This window comes from Porites lutea, chromosome 6, assembly GCF_958299795.1.
Source record: "Porites lutea chromosome 6, jaPorLute2.1, whole genome shotgun sequence".
In the NCBI taxonomy this organism is placed as follows: domain Eukaryota; kingdom Metazoa; phylum Cnidaria; class Anthozoa; order Scleractinia; family Poritidae; genus Porites; species Porites lutea.
Window position 1 is genome coordinate 19,378,373 of NC_133206.1, and position 23,267 is coordinate 19,401,639.

Below are 23,267 nucleotides of genomic sequence, written 5' to 3' on the forward strand. Positions count from 1 at the left end.
CAACACTCATAGAAAATGTAACAGGCCAATGGGTACTAGATGACCATGATGTACTTGCAGATAATCTCGAATTTTGCGTTATCTTTTCCTTTGAGGAAGTTACTGGACGTAATGATGCAATTCCATTACTTAATGACGGGGATGTAATCTTTCGTTGGCCTGAACAAGGAGTAGTGATGGAAGCCACTGAACTTTCCGATGGAATTTTGGTTTGCGATAATGATGATACACCGCTGATGGAACTTGAAAAACTTGGTGATTTACTTTTAATCTTCTGACCTATAAAAGCAACAAAGTTTATCTTTTGATTTATGTGATCACCTCCGTACGGTACGTTACCCCTTTACCTATTACCTATACCGCACAGCTTTATCCCATACCTCTAACCCTCACACACTAACCCGCCCCTTCCCTCCTCACTCCTTCACCATCGAGATAGTCACAAATGTCCAACACTAGCCACGACATTCCTTTTTTATTTTGGTTACCCTTTGTTCTACACCTCTAAAGGTGTAAAAGTGTGGAACGGTCTGGATTAAGGTAAGGATTATGTCACCGTGCTTCTCCCTCATCTCGACTCATCACTGAACCCTCGTAATTCTTCACTTAGCTTTGCTTCAGATCTCTAGGGATGTGAAAGTGTGGAATAGTCTAACAAAATAAGGATTATGTTATGCTTCTCCCTCGTCACTGAACCCCTTTAATTCTTTACTTTGCTTCACATTTCTAGAGGTGTGGAATTGTCTGTAGTCTGATGGAGTAACGATTATGTTGCACTTCACACCATCATGAATCCCTTCAGTCATTTTTGACTTATCGATTGCTTAGTTCCAAACTTTTAGGTGTGTGGAAGTGAGGAATACTCTGACAACAAGTATGAATAATTTACCATACTTCTCGATTGCAAACAGAAAAGTTGACGAGAACTTCACAAGGCGGGATGTATGTTTATCTATAGTTTTCCGGGTAACTTCCTTGTAACAAGGAAATGCTACGTGGGACATTTTGTGGGAAAACTTGAAACTATACGCTTTACTTGGCTATTACATGGAACTGTCATGATTGGTCTTAACGGTAAACAATAAACCCTTTCAAAACGGGGGTTTAAAGACTTCTTATTCAGTAAACTGCTCTTCTGCAGTTTGATGCATTCCCCTTGTGTAAATGAATACATTCTTGTGAGGGAAGCGAGCATTACCGCATAAAACAAGAAAATGCAACAGTTCTGACCATAGATCATCACTTAATTATTGATCCAGAACTGACTTTGTTGCCATGAATTATTGCTGTGACAAGCGATACTAAATATAACATTAAAGCCTGCCGTATTCAGCCAAGAAACGAAATGGAAATGTACGTCCACTACACATAATTCCTCCTACCGATTTACTTGTTTTCATTTCTGATTGACGCAATTGCATGATAACGAATATTCATTATTTCTACTTTTCTTCCTATTTTCCTGCTTTTTTCTACTTCTCTTTGTCTCTTTTCTGTTTCTTTTTTCTTTTTAAGGCATATTTTGAAACAGCTTTTGCCTTTAAAAAAATTGGATTTGAGAGCTCTCTTACGCAAAGGCGTTTTAAAGCGACGGAAGGGAACGGGAAGTGCACGATTTGCATTCTTGGGCATGGGTTTTCCTCAAATCGTCTCGAAAAAAGGGCTAAAAGAACTTGACCATACAAATGTGGTAGAGTCAAGGAATATTAAAAGGGAACGTTGAGTTGTCGTCTGTCGCTCAAAGACGCCTCTGCTAAAGCTCACTAACTGTTCGTGAAGTCGTTTAGTGTTTTCTGTGGTCCTCAGCTCATCATGAGGATTTTGATGGTTTTCACTGACATGCCATCGAAGACTATGAAACCATTGACTGAAACCATTTAATACCTGGCCTCAAGCCACGAATTTGAGTTATCATCGAATACTGATGAATAAACAATATGTCTAAGTCTCAGGGCTCTGCGGTTTTCCGCTGCTAATAAGTTACTCTCCAAGTGTTTTACAAAAATTTATAGGACTCTCCCTAGCGACTCCATGTTTGTGCCAATCTGACAAACAAATTTGGAGGCTACAATTACTGCAAAATCTATTGTCAAGTCTTGCCACGAATGTGATTAGTTATCAAATGCTCACCTTAACATATTTCTAAAAATGTCGTACGACAAATCGTGTTTTTTTTACAAACGTGACAGCTTTCTCAGTTGCATTTTTAATGTCGCACGAGAACAAGAGCTTTATTTTCAAAACTGAGAAACCCGTCAGCCGTAAATAAAACTCGTGAAAAGGTCCGATTTTTTTGAACTTATAGGCTTGTCGTGGATGAAACCTCAAAAAAACCCTTTCCGTTTTTAATCATGACGTCACGTGAAAACCAAGATACTGTAATACGTTAGACTTACAAGTATGAATTTTAAAGCATCATTTCTTTCCTTGTGTAATATATTGAGTGTTAATATAAGATATCGTTTATGTCCTGAGGCCGTTTTTCACATCACTGATTGAAAAGCTTAGGGAAAGTTGGGGGCTCCCATATGAAAGGGGCGGGGATGCTCGTCGGAAATTTTAAATTAAAACCCTAAAGGAGACCAATCTGGGCGTGGTCCAAACCTTTTTTTGACCCCTAAAAGCGCTCATTTTAAACTTTGATTACATGAATCGAGTAAATAAAACGAATTGAAAATATATGTTTTTAATATTTCTTCGAGTGCGACCCCTAAAAGTTACCTCTACTGGTAAATATAATGGTGTTTTGCCCAAAACACCCTAAGCGAGACCAAACCCTGAAATTTACACCCCTAAGCTAGACGACGAGCATCCTCGCCCCTTTCATATGGGAGTTCCCCCCCCCCCCCCCCAGCCTACGGACTTTTATTTTCATTTGCATTGTGAGTTGCCCTTGCATATATTTGGACGAAAACAAACATGTTTTCTGTGAACACTATTAAGTCGTTCTGTTTGTCTGCTTACTTTTATCGGCCAAGTATCTCACGGAAAACACGAGAACGACAGGAACCTACATATGACATTACTAAGGATAGCAATAGGAAAAGCAACGACACAGCTTTTTGCTCTCTTCCGTCTCCTTCTGACATCAGAAGGGGAAGGAGTGAAGGAGACAAAAGAAAGTGCCGGAGCGACCAGGCAGTAAAGTCCAGTAAGCATGTATGCCTGTTTAAAGGGAGACAGCTACAGAGTAGTAGTTTATAGAATACGTAATACCTTCAGCAGAGTCACAGTCGATTTGGTGGTTGGTCCGTAACTGGTGTAAAGCAATGTAATAGGTGGTAGCAAGTAATGTTGTATACTGCTCCTTGTCTGTCCTACGGTCTGTCTTTGTCTTCGACGCTTGTAAGAAAATCTCGTCGAGTTTGTACTAAACAGTAATTTAGAAAAGGAGCTAACGTGGCGTAACCAGAGAGGTATTGCTCGAGTGTAGTGAGCAACTTGGGCTTGTTCCTCGATGTTTTCGAGGTACTTTCACTGTAATGTTAAACATTATAATCAGTTACACGGAACAGTCAAGGGCTCTCCAGTTTCTGTTGTTGTAACAGCAATTTTTATGCAAAACATCGAAGAGGAACACGCCCTTGCTACCTACACACGAAACATACTAGCTGAAAGAAAGAGGAGTAAGAAGATACGTGTGCAACCAAGCATACCTCATGGTCACGTACACTCAACACGCTCAATCAATGTCAATATTAGGCAATTCTAACAAAGCTTAAAAATCTCGTTTTAATTTCTGAAACAGCTCGCTAGGTTAAAACTCAGCCCTACCCAAGAGGTTGAAATTCCCATTAGTATTTCTACGATATAAGTTAACATTATAGATTAACGCTGGGACCCCAGTAAACTCCGGATCTTAAAGGGGAAACTGTTGAAGTTTATTTGCGGTATAACAATCTTAAGGTGCAAAGGGAAGATACACCGCTGTTACAAAAAGCGTAAAAATTATTCTTTAGAAGCATCAGGCAGGAATAAAATGCAAATACAGCAAACGCCTAGGCGTTTAATTGAGAAAATACGGTATACCAAACTAAGCTTTTTCCCTCGTTTTATGACTTTTATGCGCTCCTTATTTCAGCTTCCTACTTTTTGAAACATAAACAGCCGGAAGCCTTATTTGTTGTCTCTTTTCCCACTTACAGTCACTGATAATGACATCTTTGAAAAAAGTATACAGGCACGATCGTTCTTTATGGAAGAGACTAGTGGTCATCACTGGTTTTCTAAAGCTATTGTAAATGTACATAGACTCAAGCTTCTGATTGTATAAATTACCTCATTTCCTTTTCTTAGACACCTGCTTGTATTGTTGTTGTTGTTTTGATGGAGAACAAGGGAAAAAAATGGTGGGCAAAGCTACAGCTATAGCGAGGGGTTTCCCTCGCCGCCCCCTCGTGATTCTTAGCCTCCTTCCCCCTAACGGGGAGCCTGTTCACAGGCTAACTATACCCCAGTCTGATCCGCAGGAAATGTGCTAGCCTAATTTGCTAATTATAAATCAGATATATTTCTTAATGAAATGCGTTACACGTTCAACAATTCTCATAATTATTTTGTTTCACAATTTTAAACAAAACATAACCATGAAAATTTATTGAACTCCCAGAATCTATCAGGCCTAGGCTTCCCTCACTTGTAATAATCTCCCAGTCCACACGAACCATAAAAGAATTGCCCCGAGGAACGGGGGAACAAGAGTAAGTCAAGTGTAACGTAAGTTTTCCACAACTGCCGCCCGCCTACTTTGGGCTGGGCTTATTCGTCAGTACGGTTGGTTTTCTAAATAAGACATTAATTCTCTATGCTAGCTACTTATGCGGCCTTCGATATTTATAACTTTGGATTTTTCGAGCCAATTTGAATTGCTTTTTAGACTGAGACAGCATTTCTACCGTATTTACTCGATTAAACGCCGCTCTGCAATAAACACCGCACCTAGTCAGTTTAATTCGGCTTTTATTCAAGGATTATAAGCAAGAACCGGCAACAGGAGATAGGTACGACATGGTAATCTACATCATGCAGTCAAATATGATTCTATCTCTGCATCTTTCTGTTTTACATAATATTTATAAACGATTTATCGTAATGATTTTCAGTGACTTAAGAAATTTGATTTTGAAAAAAAATCACTGAAAATCACTGGAAATTTGATAAACGCCGCGGTGTTTAATCGAGGAAATACGGTAGTTTGTACCAATGTATTAATAGTAATCGTGCCTTGCTTAGACAAGTTATTATAAATGCTATTAAATATTAGGTTTTAAGAGTTATTAAATGCTTGCATCTATTCCTCCATTCTCGATTCACTTAGGAATGAGGTTCTGTAAAAAATAAACAGATTCATAGCATATGAGTTTATGAATGAGCACTTAGTCATTTGTATACGGTGCAGTAAATGACAGTCGATTAATAAACTGAACAAAAACGGATAAAAACCAAACTGCCTCCAGGGAGACCAGTTTGTTCTCAGTTTACACAAAAGAGATTGAGCTACAAGCCTCACCAAGGAGTTGAAATTTGCAGTGACGCAACACCCTCTGGCATGCAGAGTGCAAGTTTAATTTTTGTCCTGAGGTCCGTTTCTTCTCTTGTTTAAATCATCCAAATCTATTCCAGTCAAGTTAGTTCTGCAGTGCAAGACAGCTGGTCTCGTGGACTTAACCAATGAGGTGGTCAACGACTCATACCGATTCCCGATTTTGTTGAAATTTTGAAGGTCACCATTTATACACCTTCTTTTTCAGTTAGAACTAGCCAACTGTAACACAAATTCGCACCGGGAAAAATGGTGTGAAACTGACTGGGCAAAGAAACGACAAAAATGCCCATAGTAACGGATTGGTAATAGACAGAACAATCTAACTTTCTACAGACAAATGTTCATCAAGCTATACGCAATAAACCAGTTTAAAGCGCAAATTTTGTTTTGTTACCTTTCAGTTGGCTCACTGTTGCGGTGGTGAATGGTCGGCGATCCCGGGTTTACATCCTTTAAAGGCATCTCCTCCTTATCATGGTTGGGTAAGTCTGCAGACTCACTTTTTAACCTTTTATAAATCTACAAAGGATCAAAATGAAATAAAGACGTGCCAAGAGCCTGTTCTAGACTCTTTCGATAGTGCTGGTGATCGACTAAGTGCTCTATTTTAATAATGGCGTATCTAAATATGTCAGATCTTATCACATTACTTGTATTACTTCGGGTTCCGACACAAGTTTAAGGGGGCAGTGTCCAGTCACTTTTGACCACTTTAATAAGTGGCAATGTCATAGAAGCTCCCCGATAGTGCCATAATCATGGGAGTACCCACCGATTAACAGGCAAAAAACACGGTTCCTAAATGGCGATATCCTGAAGGCAAAAACGGAAACAGAAGACGACTGCACGCAGGTTATATTGGCGATCTCAATTGTTTTTTATCCGTCTTACAGCTTATTTAAGAAAGGTTGTCATGAGAAAAATTGTGTACTAAGAGTGCCAATTGACTGGCTTAGCGTTTTAATGGAACGGAAACCATAACAACGTGGAAAGGTCGAAACATCGCAGGGGTAACAAGTTGTCTAGAGTCACCGATTATAATTATCCCAGATTACGCCGTACGGCATTTTTCTCGCACGCTTTAGTTGCACAGTTTTATATGACACCCTTTCTCAAATCGCTGTTGAAAACGTGTTGAGACTTCCGTCTTCGAGTATAGGACTTGGGTATGTTTCCGGCTAAGGCTTTCGAAGCATCTTTCAAGACCTAGCTCGAAAATGCCTACTAACAGACCTACATTATACACAAAAATAGTGGCGCTCTGAGTTACCTTGACGGATAATTATAACGGCACATTACTAAGATTTTGTCCCAGCGAATTTATTGGGGACCTCAAGCAACCAGAACGTTGACATCACGGACGTCAAAAATGGTAACCGGAAGTTGATATTTTCACTTTTCAGTGCGCTGGCTGGACAAATTCGTACAGCGGGAGTTAAAACAAAGGCATTGAGATTCGTTGTGTGAGACGGAAGCGTTCCATTAAGCTAGTCATCGAACCTCTGGTTGCTATCTATGACGTCCGGGACGTCAGCGTTCTCGTTGCTTCAACTCGCCATTATCTTCATGGGAGGTGGAACATTTTTTGGGAGAAAACCCTGGTACTCGAGGTGGAATAAATATCTCACGCACTTGGCTAGTAGACAGTTCGTATGTATAAGACTACGAAACTTATAAAGGGATAAACTTTGCATTATTCTTACCACATAAATGATTATGAATATAACCAGTAGAAGAACTCCAAACACAGCAATGATAGCAGTCGCCCACGCTGGCCAGTTATTTTCTTGAGGCTTGGTCAACTCCTCCACAGCCCCCTTTTCCGTGGATTTCCTGGTAGATGTTTCATACGGTCCGGTCGTCGTTTTCGTCGTTTTTCGCTCCACCTCAATATCTTTAAAAGTGTATTTACTAATTTCATCACTTGCATCCGTCAATACTTCTTTAATATCCTTCTCTGATACTGTCGATTCCCTCTTTGTTCGGAGGTTAAATGTGCATATTATGCTTCCCCTTCGGAAGCGCACAACTTCCACACTTAGAAACCCTGGTAACTTGCCATCGAAAATCTTATTAAGCACTTCAGCGACGTCTTTTGACAATCTGTTGAATTCTGCGCTGGAAACGTTACCAAGTTCATCAGTATACTTCTCCTTTGGAATTTTTGCTGTTACTTCAAAAACAACGTCGTCCTTCGTAGGCCTCTGAGTCATCGTTTTCTCAGTGGGTTTGGTAGGCGTTTTTTTGTCCGTAACTGCCATAGTTGTTGCCATCTCTGTGTCCACTACTGTGACATTGGTTAGTGTCAGATTTCCACTGCTATTTTCAAGTGATACTTTTATCGTTTCTTTGGTGATATCCGAGTCTTCTCGAACTAGTATTTTTAGTTGGCAATTAACACTGTTAGCTTCACGAAATTTTTCCACCTCGGAAGAATAAAATCCTTTCAGGTCTTTGAGCGCGTTGTTAACATTGTCGTGTACTTCCTCTGCTAAATTCTGAAATTCCTGGCTCTTTTTGTCTTCAAGACTGCTATTGTAATCTCTATTTGTTATCGTCATTGTAACATTGAACCGTTTAAGACTGACCACGGGTTTTGGAGTCGTGGGCGAAATAGTGGTTGTGGGTGTAACCCCACTGGATTGGCTGGGACTTGGCTCAGTTTGAGTTTTTAAGGACGTAGCAGAGGTTGTAGATACGCTTGTTGGGCTCATGTCTATTGAAGTACGAGTTGTGCTCAAATGAATTGAACGATCCGTGGAATTTGCTGTACTGATAGACGGGAATGCAGTAGTCGATAAGGTTGGTCGTAGTGTGGTGTGGTCTTTCCTGAAAGTCATCGAACTCTGCGTTGGACGGAAACTGCCGATGGACGAAGTTTCACTAATAAATGGTCTCTGGCTCGAGGTAAAATTCACTGAGTCTGAGGATTTCGCAGCACTGAAAGGCGACACTGTGCTTGGGGTCATTAACATCTCCGTTGAGGTGAAGTTTAATAACCTGGTGGTTCTTTTTGAACTACTCAACGTCGCTTGTACAGCTGACTGGAGTAGGCTTGTGACAGTCACGTTATGAGTCAACTTCACAGAACTGAAGGATGCCACGAAATTTAAAGATGAGTGTGACCTCGGGGTAGTCTTGTTCATGGTGGGATCCACTTGTTTTACTGTTACGTTCACTGTACTTGAGGATGCTACCACAGGTATGTATGCGCTTCGGCTCGTGCTAGTCGCAGTACGTGTTGCGTTAACCTCAACAAATGGAGACGGTGATTTTGTCAGAGACTGCCTTGCAGCTATTATAGAGCTTGAAGAAGGTGGTACGCTGCTAGGAAGTCTTGGACGTGGAGATGAGGCAAATGTTTCAGACGTTATTTGGGTAACATCCGTACTTAGAGACCGTGTTGTTATTGTGAACTGTCTTGAATCTTGGGAAGATGGGAGAGTAACAAAACTAGTTGTACCAATCTCCAAACTCGAAGGCACCGATGAAATTTTTGACTTTTGTTGGCTCGGAGTCGAGAACAACGTCGGAAAACTTGTTACACTAGTCTTAGCAATTGTAGCAGGTCGTTGTAATGTGGTTTTATTTAAGGGTGGTAAAGGAAGCTGGTCACTAGAGGAGGGTGCCACACTGCTATATTGTTGCGGCGTAGGTGATGATGTGAAATTTAAAAGTCTTGTTGGAGCAGCCCGAGGAAGTGAAAAGGACGGCGAGCTGCTGGACTCTCCTAGTCTCTCCGAAGGAATGATGGTGGAAGATTTTGTGTCAGAAGTCCTGGTTCTTGAAGATGGTTGTAGGCTGCGAGGTTGTAATGAAGTCAGTGATGGTGTGGTAGTAACCACACTTGTTGGGGCACTCTGGGGATGTGAATAAATTGCTACGCTGCTGGTTTCTCCTAGACTCTTCGAAGGTCTGATTGTGAAAGATGTTGTGTCAGTAGTCTCGGTTCTTGAAGATCCTGGTACGCTGCTATATTGTGGAGAGGTCAGCGATGATGTGTAACTTACTGAACTTGTTGGAGTACTACCAGCTTTTAAATAGGACAGAACGCTGCTAGACTCTCCTATGCTTGCGCTAGTTGCGATAGTCGACGATTTATAGTCAACGATCCTGGTTTTTAAAGGTAACATGGAGCTTGTAGATTGTTGTGACATCGGCGATGATGTAGAAGACACTGGACTTGTTGAAGTGCTATCAGGATGCGAATATGGCCGTAAACTGCCTGACTCTCCTTGACTTGCCGAAGGCGTGGTAATCGAAGATTTAATATATGCTGTCTTGGTCCTTGAAGTTTGCGTTACGATACTAGATTGTGGTGATGTCGGCGATGATGTTGCACTTGTTGTAGTACTAGCAGTAGGTGAATAGGACGGTACGCTGCTGAACCCTTGTAGACTTGCTGAGCGGGTTTTAATCGAAGATTTGATGTAATCAATCTTGGTCATTGACGATGGTGTTACGCTGCGAGATTGTAGTGATGTCGGAGATGATGTGAAACTTGCTGCTCTTGTTGTTTTGCTCTCTGGAAGTGAATAGGACGGTACGCTACTGGACTCTTCTATACTTGTTGAAGGGGTTTTAGTCGAAGATTTGATGTAATCAATCTTGGTTATTGAAGGAAGTGTTGTGCTGTTCAGTTGTACTGATGTCGGCGACGATGTGAAACTTGCTACACTTGTAGCACTATCAGCAGGTGAATAGGACGGTACGCTGCTAGACTCTTTTAGACTTGCTGAAGGGGTTTTAATCGAAGATTCGATGTAATCAATCTGGGTCATTGACGATGGTGTAACGCTTCGAGATTGTAGTGATGTCTGAGATAAAGCGAAACTTGCTTCACTTGCTGTAGTGCTCTCTTGAAGTGAATAAGACGGTACGCTACTGGACTCTTCTATACTTGCTGAAGGTGTTTTCATCGAAGATTTGATGTAATCAATCTTGGTTGTGAAACTTGCTGTACTCGTTGTAGTGCTCTCTGAAAGTGAATAGGACGGTACGCTACTGGACTCTTTTAGACTTGCTGAAGGGGTTTTAATCGAAGATTTGATGTAATCAATCTTGGTCATTGACGATGGTGTTACGCTTCGAGATTGTAGTGGTGTCGGAGATGATGCGAAAATTGCTTCACTTGCTGTAGTGCTCTCTGGAAGTGAATAGGGCGGTACGCTACTGGACTCTCCTATACTTGCTGAAGGTGTTTTCATCGAAGATTTGATGTAATCAATCTTGGTTGTGAAACTTGCTGTACTCGTTGTAGTGCTCTCTAAAAGTGAATAGGACGGTACGCTACTGGACTCTTTTAGACTTGCTGAAGGGGTTTTAATCGAAGATTTGATGTAATCAATCTTGGTCATTGACGATGGTGTTACGCTAAGAGATTGTAGTGGTGTCGGCGATGATGTGAAACTTGCTGTACTCGTTGTAGTGCTCTCTGGAAGCGAATAGGACGGTACGCTGCTGGACTCTTCTAGACTCGATTGTAGTGACGTCGACGATGATGTGAAACTTGCTGCACTTGTTGTAGTACTATCAGCCGGTGAAAAGTACGGTACGCTGCTGGACTCCCCTTGACTTGCTGACGAGGTTAAAGCTAAAGAATTAAAGTGAACAATCTCAGCTTTTGAAGTTGATGTTAGGCTACCAAATTTTTCTGAGGTCGGCGATGAGGTGACAGTTTCTAAACCTGTACTCTCAGGTTGTGAATAGGACGGTACGCTTCTGGACTCCTCTAGACTTGCTGAAGGGGTTGTCGTCGAAGATTTAAAGTCAGCAGTCCTGCTTCTTGAAGTTAATGTTACGCTGCTAGATTTTTCTGATATCGGCGATGAAGTGAGAGTGTCTAATCTTGTTGCTGTACTCTCAGGTTGTGAATAGGAAGGTACGCTGCTGGACTCCCTAAGACTTGTTGAAATGGTAGAAATCAAAGATTTAATGTTAGCGATTTTGGTTCCTGAAGTTAACACTGCGCTGACAGATTTTTGTGATGTCGACGATGAAGTGGCAGTCACTGCAAACTTGGTTCTTGAAGGCGATGCTAGTTTGCTAGATTGTAGTCGTGTCGGAGATGTTGTGACTGTCACTGCACCTGTTGGAGTACCCTCAGAGGGTAAATAGAACTGCACGCTGCTGAACTCCCCTAAACTTTCCCCAGGCGCGATAGCCGACGATTTTGTTATCTCGATGCTCCAAGATGATGGTTCACCGGTAGATTTTCGAGGTGTCGGTGAACTCACTAGACTTATTGCAGTATTGCCAGGTTGAGAATACTCTTCGCTGCTGGAATCTCCTAGACCTGCCAAAAACGTAGTAGTCAAAGGTTTTGAAGATGGGATTTCGTCGCTAGATTGTAGTGGTGTTGGCGATGATGTGAATTTTACAGAATCTGCTACACCGATAAGTACGCTGCTTGACTCGTCCAGATATGCGGAAGGTGTGGTAGTAGAAGATTTTGTTTCATCAGTCTTGGTGCTTGAAGTCGGTGATACACTGCGGGATTGTCTCAAAATCGGTGAAGATGTGAACTTCAAAACACATGTCTCACCAGTTTCAATACGTGTTGGCGTTGTCACGCTCGATCCTTTCAAAGAAGTAAAGGTAGAAGAACTTTTCGCTTCAGTTTTACTACTTGTGGACAGTTCTGCTGAGTTGGTTTTACTTAGCTTTGCTACAGCTGTTGATACCACCACACTTGTTTGGGCAATTTCGTTACTTGAAGATTCTGTGCTGTGAGACTTTCTTGACAATGGCCAAGAGGTGACCGACAGACCATTAGAAGAAGGTTCTACCTTGCTAGACCTACTTAGAATCAGTGAAGTTGAGAAATCTGAAGTAATTGTTTCAGCATTCTCGAATCTTGAGAAACTGGATACGTAGCTGGGTTTATCAGGGCGCTTTACAACCGTGGAAATCACAGTACTTGTTGCGTCGACAATGGTACTTAAAACAGGTGTCACACTGCTAGACTGTCCTGAACTAAGTAAAGATAGAGGTACGCTTTTAGGTTGGCTTGAGAATTTTGATGGTTGAAGCGAGGGGGTGCTTGGGTAAGCAGCTAGCACATCTGAAGAGGGCGATGGACTGGTAGGTTGATGCGCAGTGTGTGATGTTGGCAAAGTTGTTGTTGGTAAAGCTGCTAGTACTCCTAGAACATTAAAATATGGTTCTTGAGAATCAATTTTTTAAGCACTTAAGTAAAAAGCAAACTGAACTTAGTGAAGTGAGTGATTCGACAGGTTTCATTATTTTAAGCGAGTACAGCGTCGCCTTTTATCGTTCTGGTCTAGGCCTTCATATGAACTTGATTTATCGACCTATTTTTATCAGCGATGAAAACTCTTATCAGCATCCATCAAGCGAGTTGGCAAAGAAGATTTTCTCAAGGAAGATACTTGTTTAGCTCTGAGCATAGATATCTTTAAGTATAGCCTCCAAATAAATTTCTGTTTCTTTGAAAATAAATAATTCCTCTGGCTGGGTTGGTTTAAAGAACGCAACCTGATGCTTAATCAGTTTTATCACTGGTTAAGAATTCGAACGCGAAGCGCGAGGATTTTAACTAATGATAAAACACGTGCTGTGAGTGCTTTGCACACCTTCAAAAACGTCCCCGGAGTATTTCATTTCCAAAGGACACAGGCGTCCCAGCTCACGTTACGAGATACTTTCTCACAAGAGAGTCGGTGTCGCGTTACAGGCGACCGTTGAGACGTTGTATGAGAAATAAAATACTGAGGTCTGAGAAATCTAAATATCATTATAGTTTACTTTTTTTCTTTGAAATAATTAAAGGAGAATTACCTTTGATGTATTCTTGTGCTTGTTTTGTGTGTGAATTCATAGATTTAGCCGACTTTTCGGCTCTATTGTGTGACCCCTGTCACTCCATTCATAAAAGAAGTCAAGGCCGCACAGCAAAACAGCCGGCGGTCCGGACCTTGTCTACTAGAATGCGGTTTGCGGCCCGAAAACCCATCGAATCGCAGACCAGAGGCAAAGTTTTATCATCGCTACACCTCATTTAATCTTTAAAAGCGAAATATATCCCCACGTATGTTGCTGGAAATGAGCATTTTCTCGCGCTATGTCTGCAAACGCTGTAATTTTGTCAAATCTCCCTCGACCGAGGGATATATTTCGCTTATAAACAGTGCAGCAATGATAAAACGTTGCCTCTGGTCAAAACATTTTGCTTTTCGATTGGTTTTCGGGCCGCGAACCGCCTTCGAGTAGACATGGTCCGGACGCCGGCTGTTTTTCTGTGCAGCCTTGACTTCGTCTTGAGAGTGAAGTGACAGGGGTCACAGAATAGAACCAAAAAATCGACTAAATCGATGAATTCACACCAAAAAGACACAGGAATACATCAAAGGCAAGTCTCCTTTATCTATGTTCTACAAAAAAGGGAAAATGTAATGGTTTTTTTTTCGTTCGCACACCTCAGTATTTAGTCTCTCATACAACGTCTCAACGGACGCCCGTAACGCGACACGGACTCTCAAGATTTTCCAGTAATCCAGTAAGACCCATGTTTTGCGCACAGGATTCTGGGATCGCCAGGGGGCAAACATTGCGACTCGCTACAAAGAAATGTATGGCGTGGAGTTGTTTCTCTGTTAAAAGCGGTGTCTTTGGACAGAGAATGCCGCCTTTTGCAGCGATTTTATGAGAAACGGAGGTGACTAATGTTGGGGCGTTGAAATGTGACGTTTCTGTGTGATTAATGCGATAAATTCTATCAATAAACGCTCCTTGCACGAGGTGGAGGGTGAAATTTATGTTTACTGAATTTACACAGTGATCTACATGAAGAGAAAGGTCTCGAAATATATAGGTATACATGTCGGGGGATTGGCTTATTTAAGCGTTTAAGTTATAATTACGTGTGGTGGTGTTTACGACGAGTGTAACTACGCTCGGCCGCGATGAGCGCTGTGTAGCGCTGTGTAGCGCTGTGCGGGTTAGGACAAGACAACAATCATAGGTATGTAGGTGGCCATAAAAATGAAAAATCCTCCTTTACTTTGGTATAAACAAAGTGACATCTTCGAAAATATTTCATGGAAAGTACATGGTATTTAACCATTAGTAGATGAGGCAGAAATCCGATACGAACGTGTAAGATTTCCGATACAAAAGCGGTCAGTGTAAAACGAAGACTGCGGACTGCAGACTGCAGACTGCGGACCAGGGGTAAAATGCAGACTGAGAGTAAAATGCAGGCTGGGTGAAAAATGCAGAATAAAGACTGTAGACGTTTTTAAACATTTGTGCTCCTTCTTCTCCAAATCGGTGAAATAGCTAGCCGGTATCAGTTACACACTCGCTTCCGAGTCGAAGTGCATTGCACATTCGCCAGAAGTTTCAATGAACATCCGAACAGCTTAAGTCTGCGTACCTTGATTTGCAACACTTTCATAGAAGGTTATCCAAATTTCCTGCAGAACACCTTTTTTTGTTGTTGGAATGATTTGCTCCCTTTTTTATCGCCATAATTTTTCCTGTACAGTATTTTGGGTCAGCAGCTTTCATTCAGCGTAAACATCGTGGTGTTGTACCAATTGACGGTCCCTGGTCATGTATGTCGAAAACTTCGCATCTAAAGTTGAAGTGTGAAGTCTCTCGGACGGAAAAAAAGGTTCAAGAGTGCGATTATGTTTTCGGGTCGTCGACGACGTTCCAGAGAAGAAAGGAATGGATTTGTGAAAGCAGATGTCGTCAAGTAAGTGTGCGTTTACGTGTATTTGCGGGATTTTTTTACCTTTACACCCTTCCACGACTACAGTTTATGCTTGGTCTGCATTTTACCCCAGCCTGCGTTTTGCTCTTAGTCTGCAGTCTGCATTTTACACTCAGTCTGCATTTTACCCCTGGTCCGCAGTCTGCAGTCTGCAGTCCGCAGTCTGCGTTTTACACTGACCGGAAACAAAAGCAGCTAGAGTGTTCAAATATAAAATACCAAGTTTATGTGCGAAATTCAGAGATTCTATATCTTCCCTAAAAACTCATTGGTGCTCTGGATCATGACAAACCATTTCGCTTGTGTTTTTTTTGGCGAGAAGAAATCAATATACCAATGTGGGGAAGTTGTTTTTGTTTTTAAAGTTAATACATGTCAAATTCGACAATACATGAGCTTACCTTCGATCGTTGTCAGAAAGCGGCACAGCATTATGATCGCTGCCGAGCGGAGCGTAATTACACTCGTTGTAAATATGAGCACATGTACAACTGGAAAGGCTTAAATGAGTCCGCATTCCCCGCTCATTTATACATATTTCGAGACCAGTCAGTAAATTTCACAATCGACCATACGCAAGGAGTGTTTATCAATAAATTTCATAGCATTGATCCCATAAAAAACTCACAATTTCAAAGCACCAACATTAGTCACCTCCGTTTCTCATAAAATCACGGCAAAATGCGGCATTCTCTGTCCAAAGACATCACTTTTAACGGGAGAAACAGAGAAACACTCCAAGCCATACATTTCTTTGTAGCGACTTGCAATGTTTGCCCCCTGGCGATCCCATAATCCTGTGCGCATAACTACCTTATTCTCCTTTATTTTCGCGGGACTTAAATTTCGCGAAAATTTTCTCGGCACATTTCGCGAGTCTTTAATTTCGCGATCGCGGGAGAAAAATTGAGTTTGCAGGGAATTTAATTTCGCGAAATTGACGATTAAGTGACTGTATTTTTTCTTTTTTACAAAAATTGTACGTTAATCAACAGTTGAAACAAAACCAATATGCTGTCCCTTAGCCGCAGCCGTATTCCTCTAAAAGTCAGTCTTACAGTAATAAAAAAAGTCTTCTTGTTCTTCCGAGTCGTCATCGAGTATCGAGAGTATCGTTACATGTCCTTTCTAGGAGATCTCAACAGAACCTTCAGTCTCTTCAAATGGATCCTCAGGGGGAAGACTAAACGATTCCGCTAATAGTTGGGCGATCCCAGCCTTTTCCCACCCTTTAGTGATGTGACAATTTTTAAATTTTTTAAAACTAAACTAGTGAGCAGCACTCTGCGAACTGTTGCTGTAAAACTTGTTTATTCTCCTACGCGTTTCGTCTAACTAACGTAGAATTCTTCTGGGAGTTTTACAATCAAGTACTAAACACCTGTATTTAAGCCATAATATGACTAAAACTAATGATGGTCACAAACATTGAAGGTTTGGCCGGATTTACGAAAAGGAACAGGCGCAGCTGTGAAATTTTTTTACACAAGGCGTGAGAAAACTTTGGGGCCACGGTTTTAGCTAAAATAAGTAATAAACAAGTTTTACAGCAACAGTTCGCAGAGTGCTGCTCACTAGTTTAGTTTAAAAATTTTAAAAATTAACATCTAAAGTTGATAGATGATATCTCCTTGTACTAACACCTTGTGTTAAAAATTGTTTAGGACCCTTGAAAACACAAATACATGATTTTCTATGTCCATTAAATTTCGCGAGATCAAAGTTCGCGGTCGTTATTTTTCGCGGGTCTTTAAGTTCGCGAATTTTTTAAAATCGCGAAAATCGCGAATTTAACAACCCGCGAAAATTAAGGAGAATAAGGTAAGTCTCACATTACTGGAAAATCATTCATTGTAACTTGAGCTTGGAACGCCTGTGAAAAGGAGAGCTAAATAATACATATTTCTTTTGTATTAAAACGTGTTGTTTGGAAAAAGTTCAACTAAAAAATGTTGGACAGAAATATTTATGCAAATGCATTATGCAAGTGAAGTACACAGTGTAAGCGCCTACTTGCCTTCGCAACACGGCTATCCAACAGGGTGGCAAAGGGGGGTTTCCTATCACGCACGTATCACGCCGATTTTTTGGAAGCTATCACGCATCACGGGAAAATAGAAAAAATATATTTAACTACATTACAAGCATCCTATTATCATTTGATCTGAGGAAATCAGAGGTCAAGGAACGACAAAAAATGGCAAGAAGTTGGTGTCGTAAGTATCTATTTTTAATGTCTCTGCTTCTAGTTTCAAATGATATTTTAAACCCGCACGGAAGCTTCAAAGGAAAATCACGCGTCACGCTGCTATGCCCAATCACGCCTCACGCGGCTAATTTCGGCCCAACACGCACCACGCTGATAATTTGGGTCCCATCACGCGTTTTGGAAAAACCCCTTTGCCACCCTGATCCAAATGAAAAATTTCACAAGAGGGAAAAAATTTCTCGAGTAAAGTGTCGCTAAATCAAACTGCAAAGCGACATAACAGGCATTGATAATTTTTACGTCACTGCAAACTGGTAAGAATTAGATTATGTTGTTTGTGACTTATTTCGCCCATTGCTTCTTGAAATGATAACATGGACTGCGGTTTGGTGCTTTCTCGGTTAGAAATCTCCGTATTTCGTTTTAGAATAAGTTCTGACCGGTGGACGGTTTTTCTCGATTAAGGATGTACATATTTTTGAACTTTTTCTGTCTTCGGAAAGATACATTTAGCCAAATTTTTGGCTTTTCATTTATAACTGCAAATTTGGACCGTTTTATATAAAATTTCATGTTCATTAGTATTTTTTATATAAAATGTTCATCCTCAGCAGTTTTAGTCATTCAACCTCGTTTTTCCCCTTAGGCTAAATTAAATTCAAAGCCCTCCCTCCCCCTGACTTTTCAGTTTGCTGAATTTTATCAGGTATAAAGGTCCTTACACGTGATTAAATCCGCAAAGTTAATTGGACAATATGCTTTTTGAATATCAATGGTTCTTGAAGTATATGTAATATGTATTTTTACAATATTCCGGGACTCTGTACGAAATAGTGACACTATGAATCATGCTCTTTTGGCTAAAAAAAATGCTCTTCAAACAACTTAATTTCTGGAAGATAGACTTAATTAAATGTGTTTAATCAAATGAAAAAGCCATTGATTCAATTCATGCACCGTAACCAATCATTCTTATCTATGGTTCTAGTCTCAGTAGAAGGTCAGACAAAACAACTGTATAAATTAATCAGTTCCACCGGTAAAAATGTTTATTATTTTCTTATTTTTCAAAATGATACAAAAGTTAGTTGACATTTGCCCCTCTGGTCTCAGCACTTAATAATATGTGGTCTATAAATAGTCCCTGAATAAATCAATACTATCTGTAGATTTAGTAAGATTGGATAAGTGACATTGAACGGGTGGACGAATTGGCCCGATAAGATCTCATGAGATCTGCTTGACCGCAACGCAATTGTTTATTTGAACACTTATCACCAAAGGTGAAATAATTTTCAGTTCTTTTATATCAACCGTAAGTTGGATGGTTGATCACTGTAATTACCATTATTTTCGTCTGTCTGCTGCAAGCTTCGTGACGGTCACAATGTTGCACATCACGAAGATTTAAAACAAGGCTGCTATAAAAACGAAGTCTTTTTTTGATCCTTCGGAGTAAGTGGTTATTAAGAGGCTTTCAGTCGTTTAAAACCATCATTATTGACATTGGTGACCACATAGAGAAGTACCATTGAGAGAAGGACAAAACATGAAACGCTCCCGAGAGCATCCCGTGCGGAAATAATATTTATAAAGATTCCGCTTCGCCCAACCCAAACTTAAACACTTTTTAGTGTCTAAGTTATTTGTCATGTTTTGCACAAGTCTCGCTTTAGATAATATTGAATCAGTCAGCGTTTTACAGAATATCAGATCATATCTTTTATTTGGTAGAACGATATAGATCTTAATTTATTGAAGTGAAATATTAGATCTTTGAATTCCCAGACAGACATCTATTCAAGAAATGACCAAAGTTCTTTCTTAAGCCGATTAAGTGTTAAATTTTTTGTCGATACGACGCTAGATTGCCCTTTCTTGTTTTGTCGGATAAAATCGAATCAGTTCAGTTTTTCAGAAAGAACGTTTTACGGCAAAAAGGTGGTGGTTGTAATATGAAAGGATTTGTAAATTCAACAAAACTTGATTTTGCCTCGTAGTGGCCAGAAAGACATTTCGTGCACCCGGACGCCGTGTGGGTTATGAATGACTGCACTCGAGGCTTCCTACACTCCAAGAATAAGGACAAAAGTTACCAGTTTCTACAATATGTTATTTTTTTCCTCAGCAAAGAACGGTGTGCGCTGCTGATTTCATTACACTATGATCGAAGTTTACTGAGAACAACGTATCGGCACGCGACGGAAAAGTTCGGTTAGACAAGGACTAATCTAAACTGAACTGAAATGGAGGATTTTTTTCTTACCTGTGTTGACTATGAGGATAGGCAGGAGAAAAGAGAAGGTACATGAACGCAGTTTATCCATGATTCGCATCCCTTTTACACCTGTTTTTCCTTGCAGCGAAACGCTTTGCAAAAACTTTGATGCCGTAGAAATCAAGACGAACTGTAAGATTTCACGGTTTTGGCCTTGGGAACATGGCCTTCTGCCTGAGGCAACACGTACGTCACGCGATCAGGCAATAGTCCACCTTCAAGGCCTTTGAAACGGATGTGCTGTGACAGCCAGTCGAGACGAGCATAGAGTAGGAAAAAAATGATAAAATGTCTAGAGTGCTGCCATATACATTTTTTAAAGCTTTAAGCTTCCTGAACGTAACCTACAATTAAAGGGGCGTCATCGCGCGATAGAAATCGTGTCTAATAAGGCAAGATTTTGCCATTAAAGACAGGATTTTCGTATATCAAGCTTTTGAACTGACAACCGGGCGTACTTTTCTGAAGGATTGTCGTGATTCTTACGTACGTCATGGAGCTAGAATGGATTTTGTAAACCTTGAAATCTCTGAAAGTCGCGACGATCGAAGAGGAATAGATCAGAAGGGAATAGACAAGTATCGGCAAGGTCCAGCAAGTTTCACACCCTGGGAGATTACACGAGTTTCGTACGGGAATGGTATGCCCCGAGGTTCAGGGGCACCAAAGATTGTTTTCTGTAATATATCTATTCCAGTCTAAGAGGAATAGATCAGAAGGGAATAGACAAGTATCGGCAAGGTCCAGCAAGTTTCACACCTTGGGAGATTACACGAGCTTCGTGCGGGGATGGTATGCCCCGAGGTTCAGGGGCACCAACGACTGTTTTCTGTGATATATCTGTTCCAAAAAGCAAATAGTGTCTAGAAATTTCTATAGTCCGAGAAAGGCGAAAAATGTCTAGAAACTTTTCCATTCCTTTAAGATTAGTCGACTGTGAGGTTGGTTTATTTACGGTATTTTCAGTGACACTTGTGTACTGGCTGGTTTTTCTTTTACTATTCTATACGACATTACCTCTGATTGAATATAATCTGGATTGCAAAATGTACCGCTCTTAGGAGGAGCATTCCCGTATAGTCTATCCCCATGTCTATTATACTAATCAGGAGCACCCACCTAGAATATAGTTCACAACCACTTAAACATATTTATACGGTAGATATAGGCATATTTTTATCCCCTAAAAATTTTTCATCTGTTCGCATTTCCTAGCTGATAGACTAGTAATCCGAAAATTATAGGGATCAATACTTACCTTTTCGAAAATTTCAGCCAGAAAAAAGATTCCCGAAAATTCTAGGTGGCCTTTTTACGGTAAAAATCCGTTAAAAATGGGCAATTATACCAATTTTTAGATTTCCGAAAATCCTAGGAGAGGCATGCAAGAAAGAAATTTTACAACAAATGTTCCGAAAGTTCTAGATCTCAAATCGTCTTCCGAACAGATATTTTCCGAAAATTGACGTTGGGTGCCCCTGACTAATAGGGATTATCGTCTGGCTTTTCGCAAGGGGACATTTCAGTCACAGTTCCCTGCAGTTATCGTAAATCGTGAAACGAGTTTATCTTCGCTCAGGTTCTCCTATTCAGCATGCATAGCGCCGTGTACTAAAATCAGTGAACTCCAAGGAAAGTCCAGACTATGCGTGACATTCACAAGCCACCTTTTAATAATGTTAACTCCCACTGGTTTTAATAAGCTCAGTCGTATTTTATTGCAAGCCGATGAAAGGTGGACGTCTTGCTTTAGTTTTACAGCTATAATCTCTTTCATATGACTGTCTTCAAATGATTTTTTTTAGGGTTTCTTTTTCGAACTGTAAAGGTTGGGTCTAAAACTGCGATGAACTTTTTTCGTATAACTCTTCACCCTGCAGTTTCCATGATTTTCATATACTTATTCCTTCATTGTCATCCTTTCAAGGATTTATAACGAACCAACTAAATGTCCTAGAGCGCTGCACCAGTATCGCGCAGAGGTCAAGGGTTTGAATCCCTTACAAGCCTGAATTTTTCCAGGCTTTCTTTTCGCATCTGCAAAAGTTACGTCTATAACTGCCATAATCTTCTTTCATTTTATTGTCGTACTGTTGTCGGTGACTCACTTGTGTTCCCATCCGCTTGAAAAAGTACCCATTCTTGTGTTTTTTAACTAGTACTCTTTTCACAATTTACCCTGCGAGCAGAGGCTACATTTTCGTTGTGTGAGCTGGCGTGCGAAAAGTAGCCTCTGCCGACAACAGTTCAAATCCGTCCTGAAATCTGGACATATAAATTAAAAAAACGGGCTTTTTCCTGTTCTTGACCGGTTTAGAGCATTGCGTGAGTCTTGGGTGAATCTAGCGTAGCAGATCAGAGTTGCCGCAATTTTTTTTATTCCCGCGAAACTCGCGTCATTTGCCGACAGACCTGGCGATTAATTTTGCTTGCGAATCTCGTGACGAATTTTGCGCATGCATTATAGCAAATTGAACGGTTGTCGACAGAGGCTACTTTTCGCACGCCAGCTCACACAGCGAAAATGTAGCCTCTGCTCGCAGGGTATTCACAAGTTTATAGTCCCCATCTTGTTTGCCTGAAGGTGGGTTCACACAGGTGATTTATAACATTTCGAGAAATTTAAAGAAATGGCACTCAGGGGAAATCGCAGCGACGATTTTCAGTGTGAACAGGTTACGAAGTGTGAATTTCTTTAGGACTTTTGAGTCTCTGGCTTTAGGTTGATTTTTACCCAGGATCAAATGAGATCAAGATAACCTCTTGGCTGTGATATGAATTGCATTTTCTCTGAGACTTTATACTAAATAAGGAACAGGTCAATGGGAAATTTGAAAATGGGAACCTTACTTAAACCTGGCGCTATCAGTACCTACAATTAGCCCCATCAACAATTTTTCTTCTTCTTAATATCCCCGTATTTTCTACTTCTTATGTCTTTCGTGCTTCTTTTTAAATATATAAAATATCAGCAAGTCCACAGCAACAAACCAATGAGTGGTGCCGGATCTCCCAGTTGTAGACCTGGATCAGTACAATTAAACCTGTAGAATAAACTATTCTCGAAACTGAGAATGTTTTGATCAAAGTTGTGTAAATCGAACAGGAACTGTGCATGGGACCTTTCGTTTCCTGTATTTATCTCACCTATTGTATGGAATATGTGTGAAAATCTTCATTATGAATCGGACGGGTATATTTCAAAAAGCTACTCAACGAGCAAGAATACTATTGGCCGACAATAAACAGAGCGGGGGCAGCTGTAGTGTCAACTATTACTAGTTCACACTATATCGGTAGCTTTTCGTGGCGCCTAGCCTGTGTCGCAAGCGTTTCCGTTTGGTTTGGGAGCAAAGAAAGACCCGGAGGAACAGGATTCTCGGTTTTGGCCGCGCGAGAAATGAAACACGAGCCAAAAAATGAAAGTGGGGGGAGGAAAAGGGGGAGGGGGAGAGGGAGGGGGAGGAGGAGGTTTCCTTCCTTTCTTCCCCACCCC

At 40.8% G+C, this 23,267-nt stretch overlaps 1 protein-coding gene across 1 annotated transcript; it reads right to left on the bottom strand.

Moving 5' to 3' along the window:
* Positions 1–3,712: 3,712 nt before the first annotated feature.
* On the bottom strand, positions 3,713–19,970 carry LOC140941448 (uncharacterized). The gene is made up of 4 exons (XM_073390443.1): positions 19,760–19,970; positions 7,249–12,689; positions 5,940–6,064; positions 3,713–5,327 (listed from the first exon to the last, which is right to left on the bottom strand). The coding sequence occupies exons 1-4, from the start codon at positions 19,827–19,829 to the stop codon at positions 5,291–5,293; spliced, it is 5,673 nt and encodes a 1,890-aa protein (XP_073246544.1). The 5' UTR covers positions 19,830–19,970; the 3' UTR covers positions 3,713–5,290.
* Between the last annotated feature and the right edge of the window lie 3,297 nt (positions 19,971–23,267).

Excerpts from the sequence above, each read along its gene's own strand:
- LOC140941448 (XM_073390443.1), bottom strand. The coding sequence starts at position 19,829 with ATGCGAATCATGGATAAACTGCGTTCATGTACCTTCTCTTTTCTCCTG. Across the intron at positions 6,065-7,248 it reads TATTCATAATCATTTATGTG|ATTTATAAAAGGTTAAAAAG; the intron begins GTAAGAATAATG and ends GATCCTTTGTAG. Across the intron at positions 5,328-5,939 it reads AACAGTGAGCCAACTGAAAG|AACCTCATTCCTAAGTGAAT; the intron begins GTAACAAAACAA and ends TATTTTTTACAG.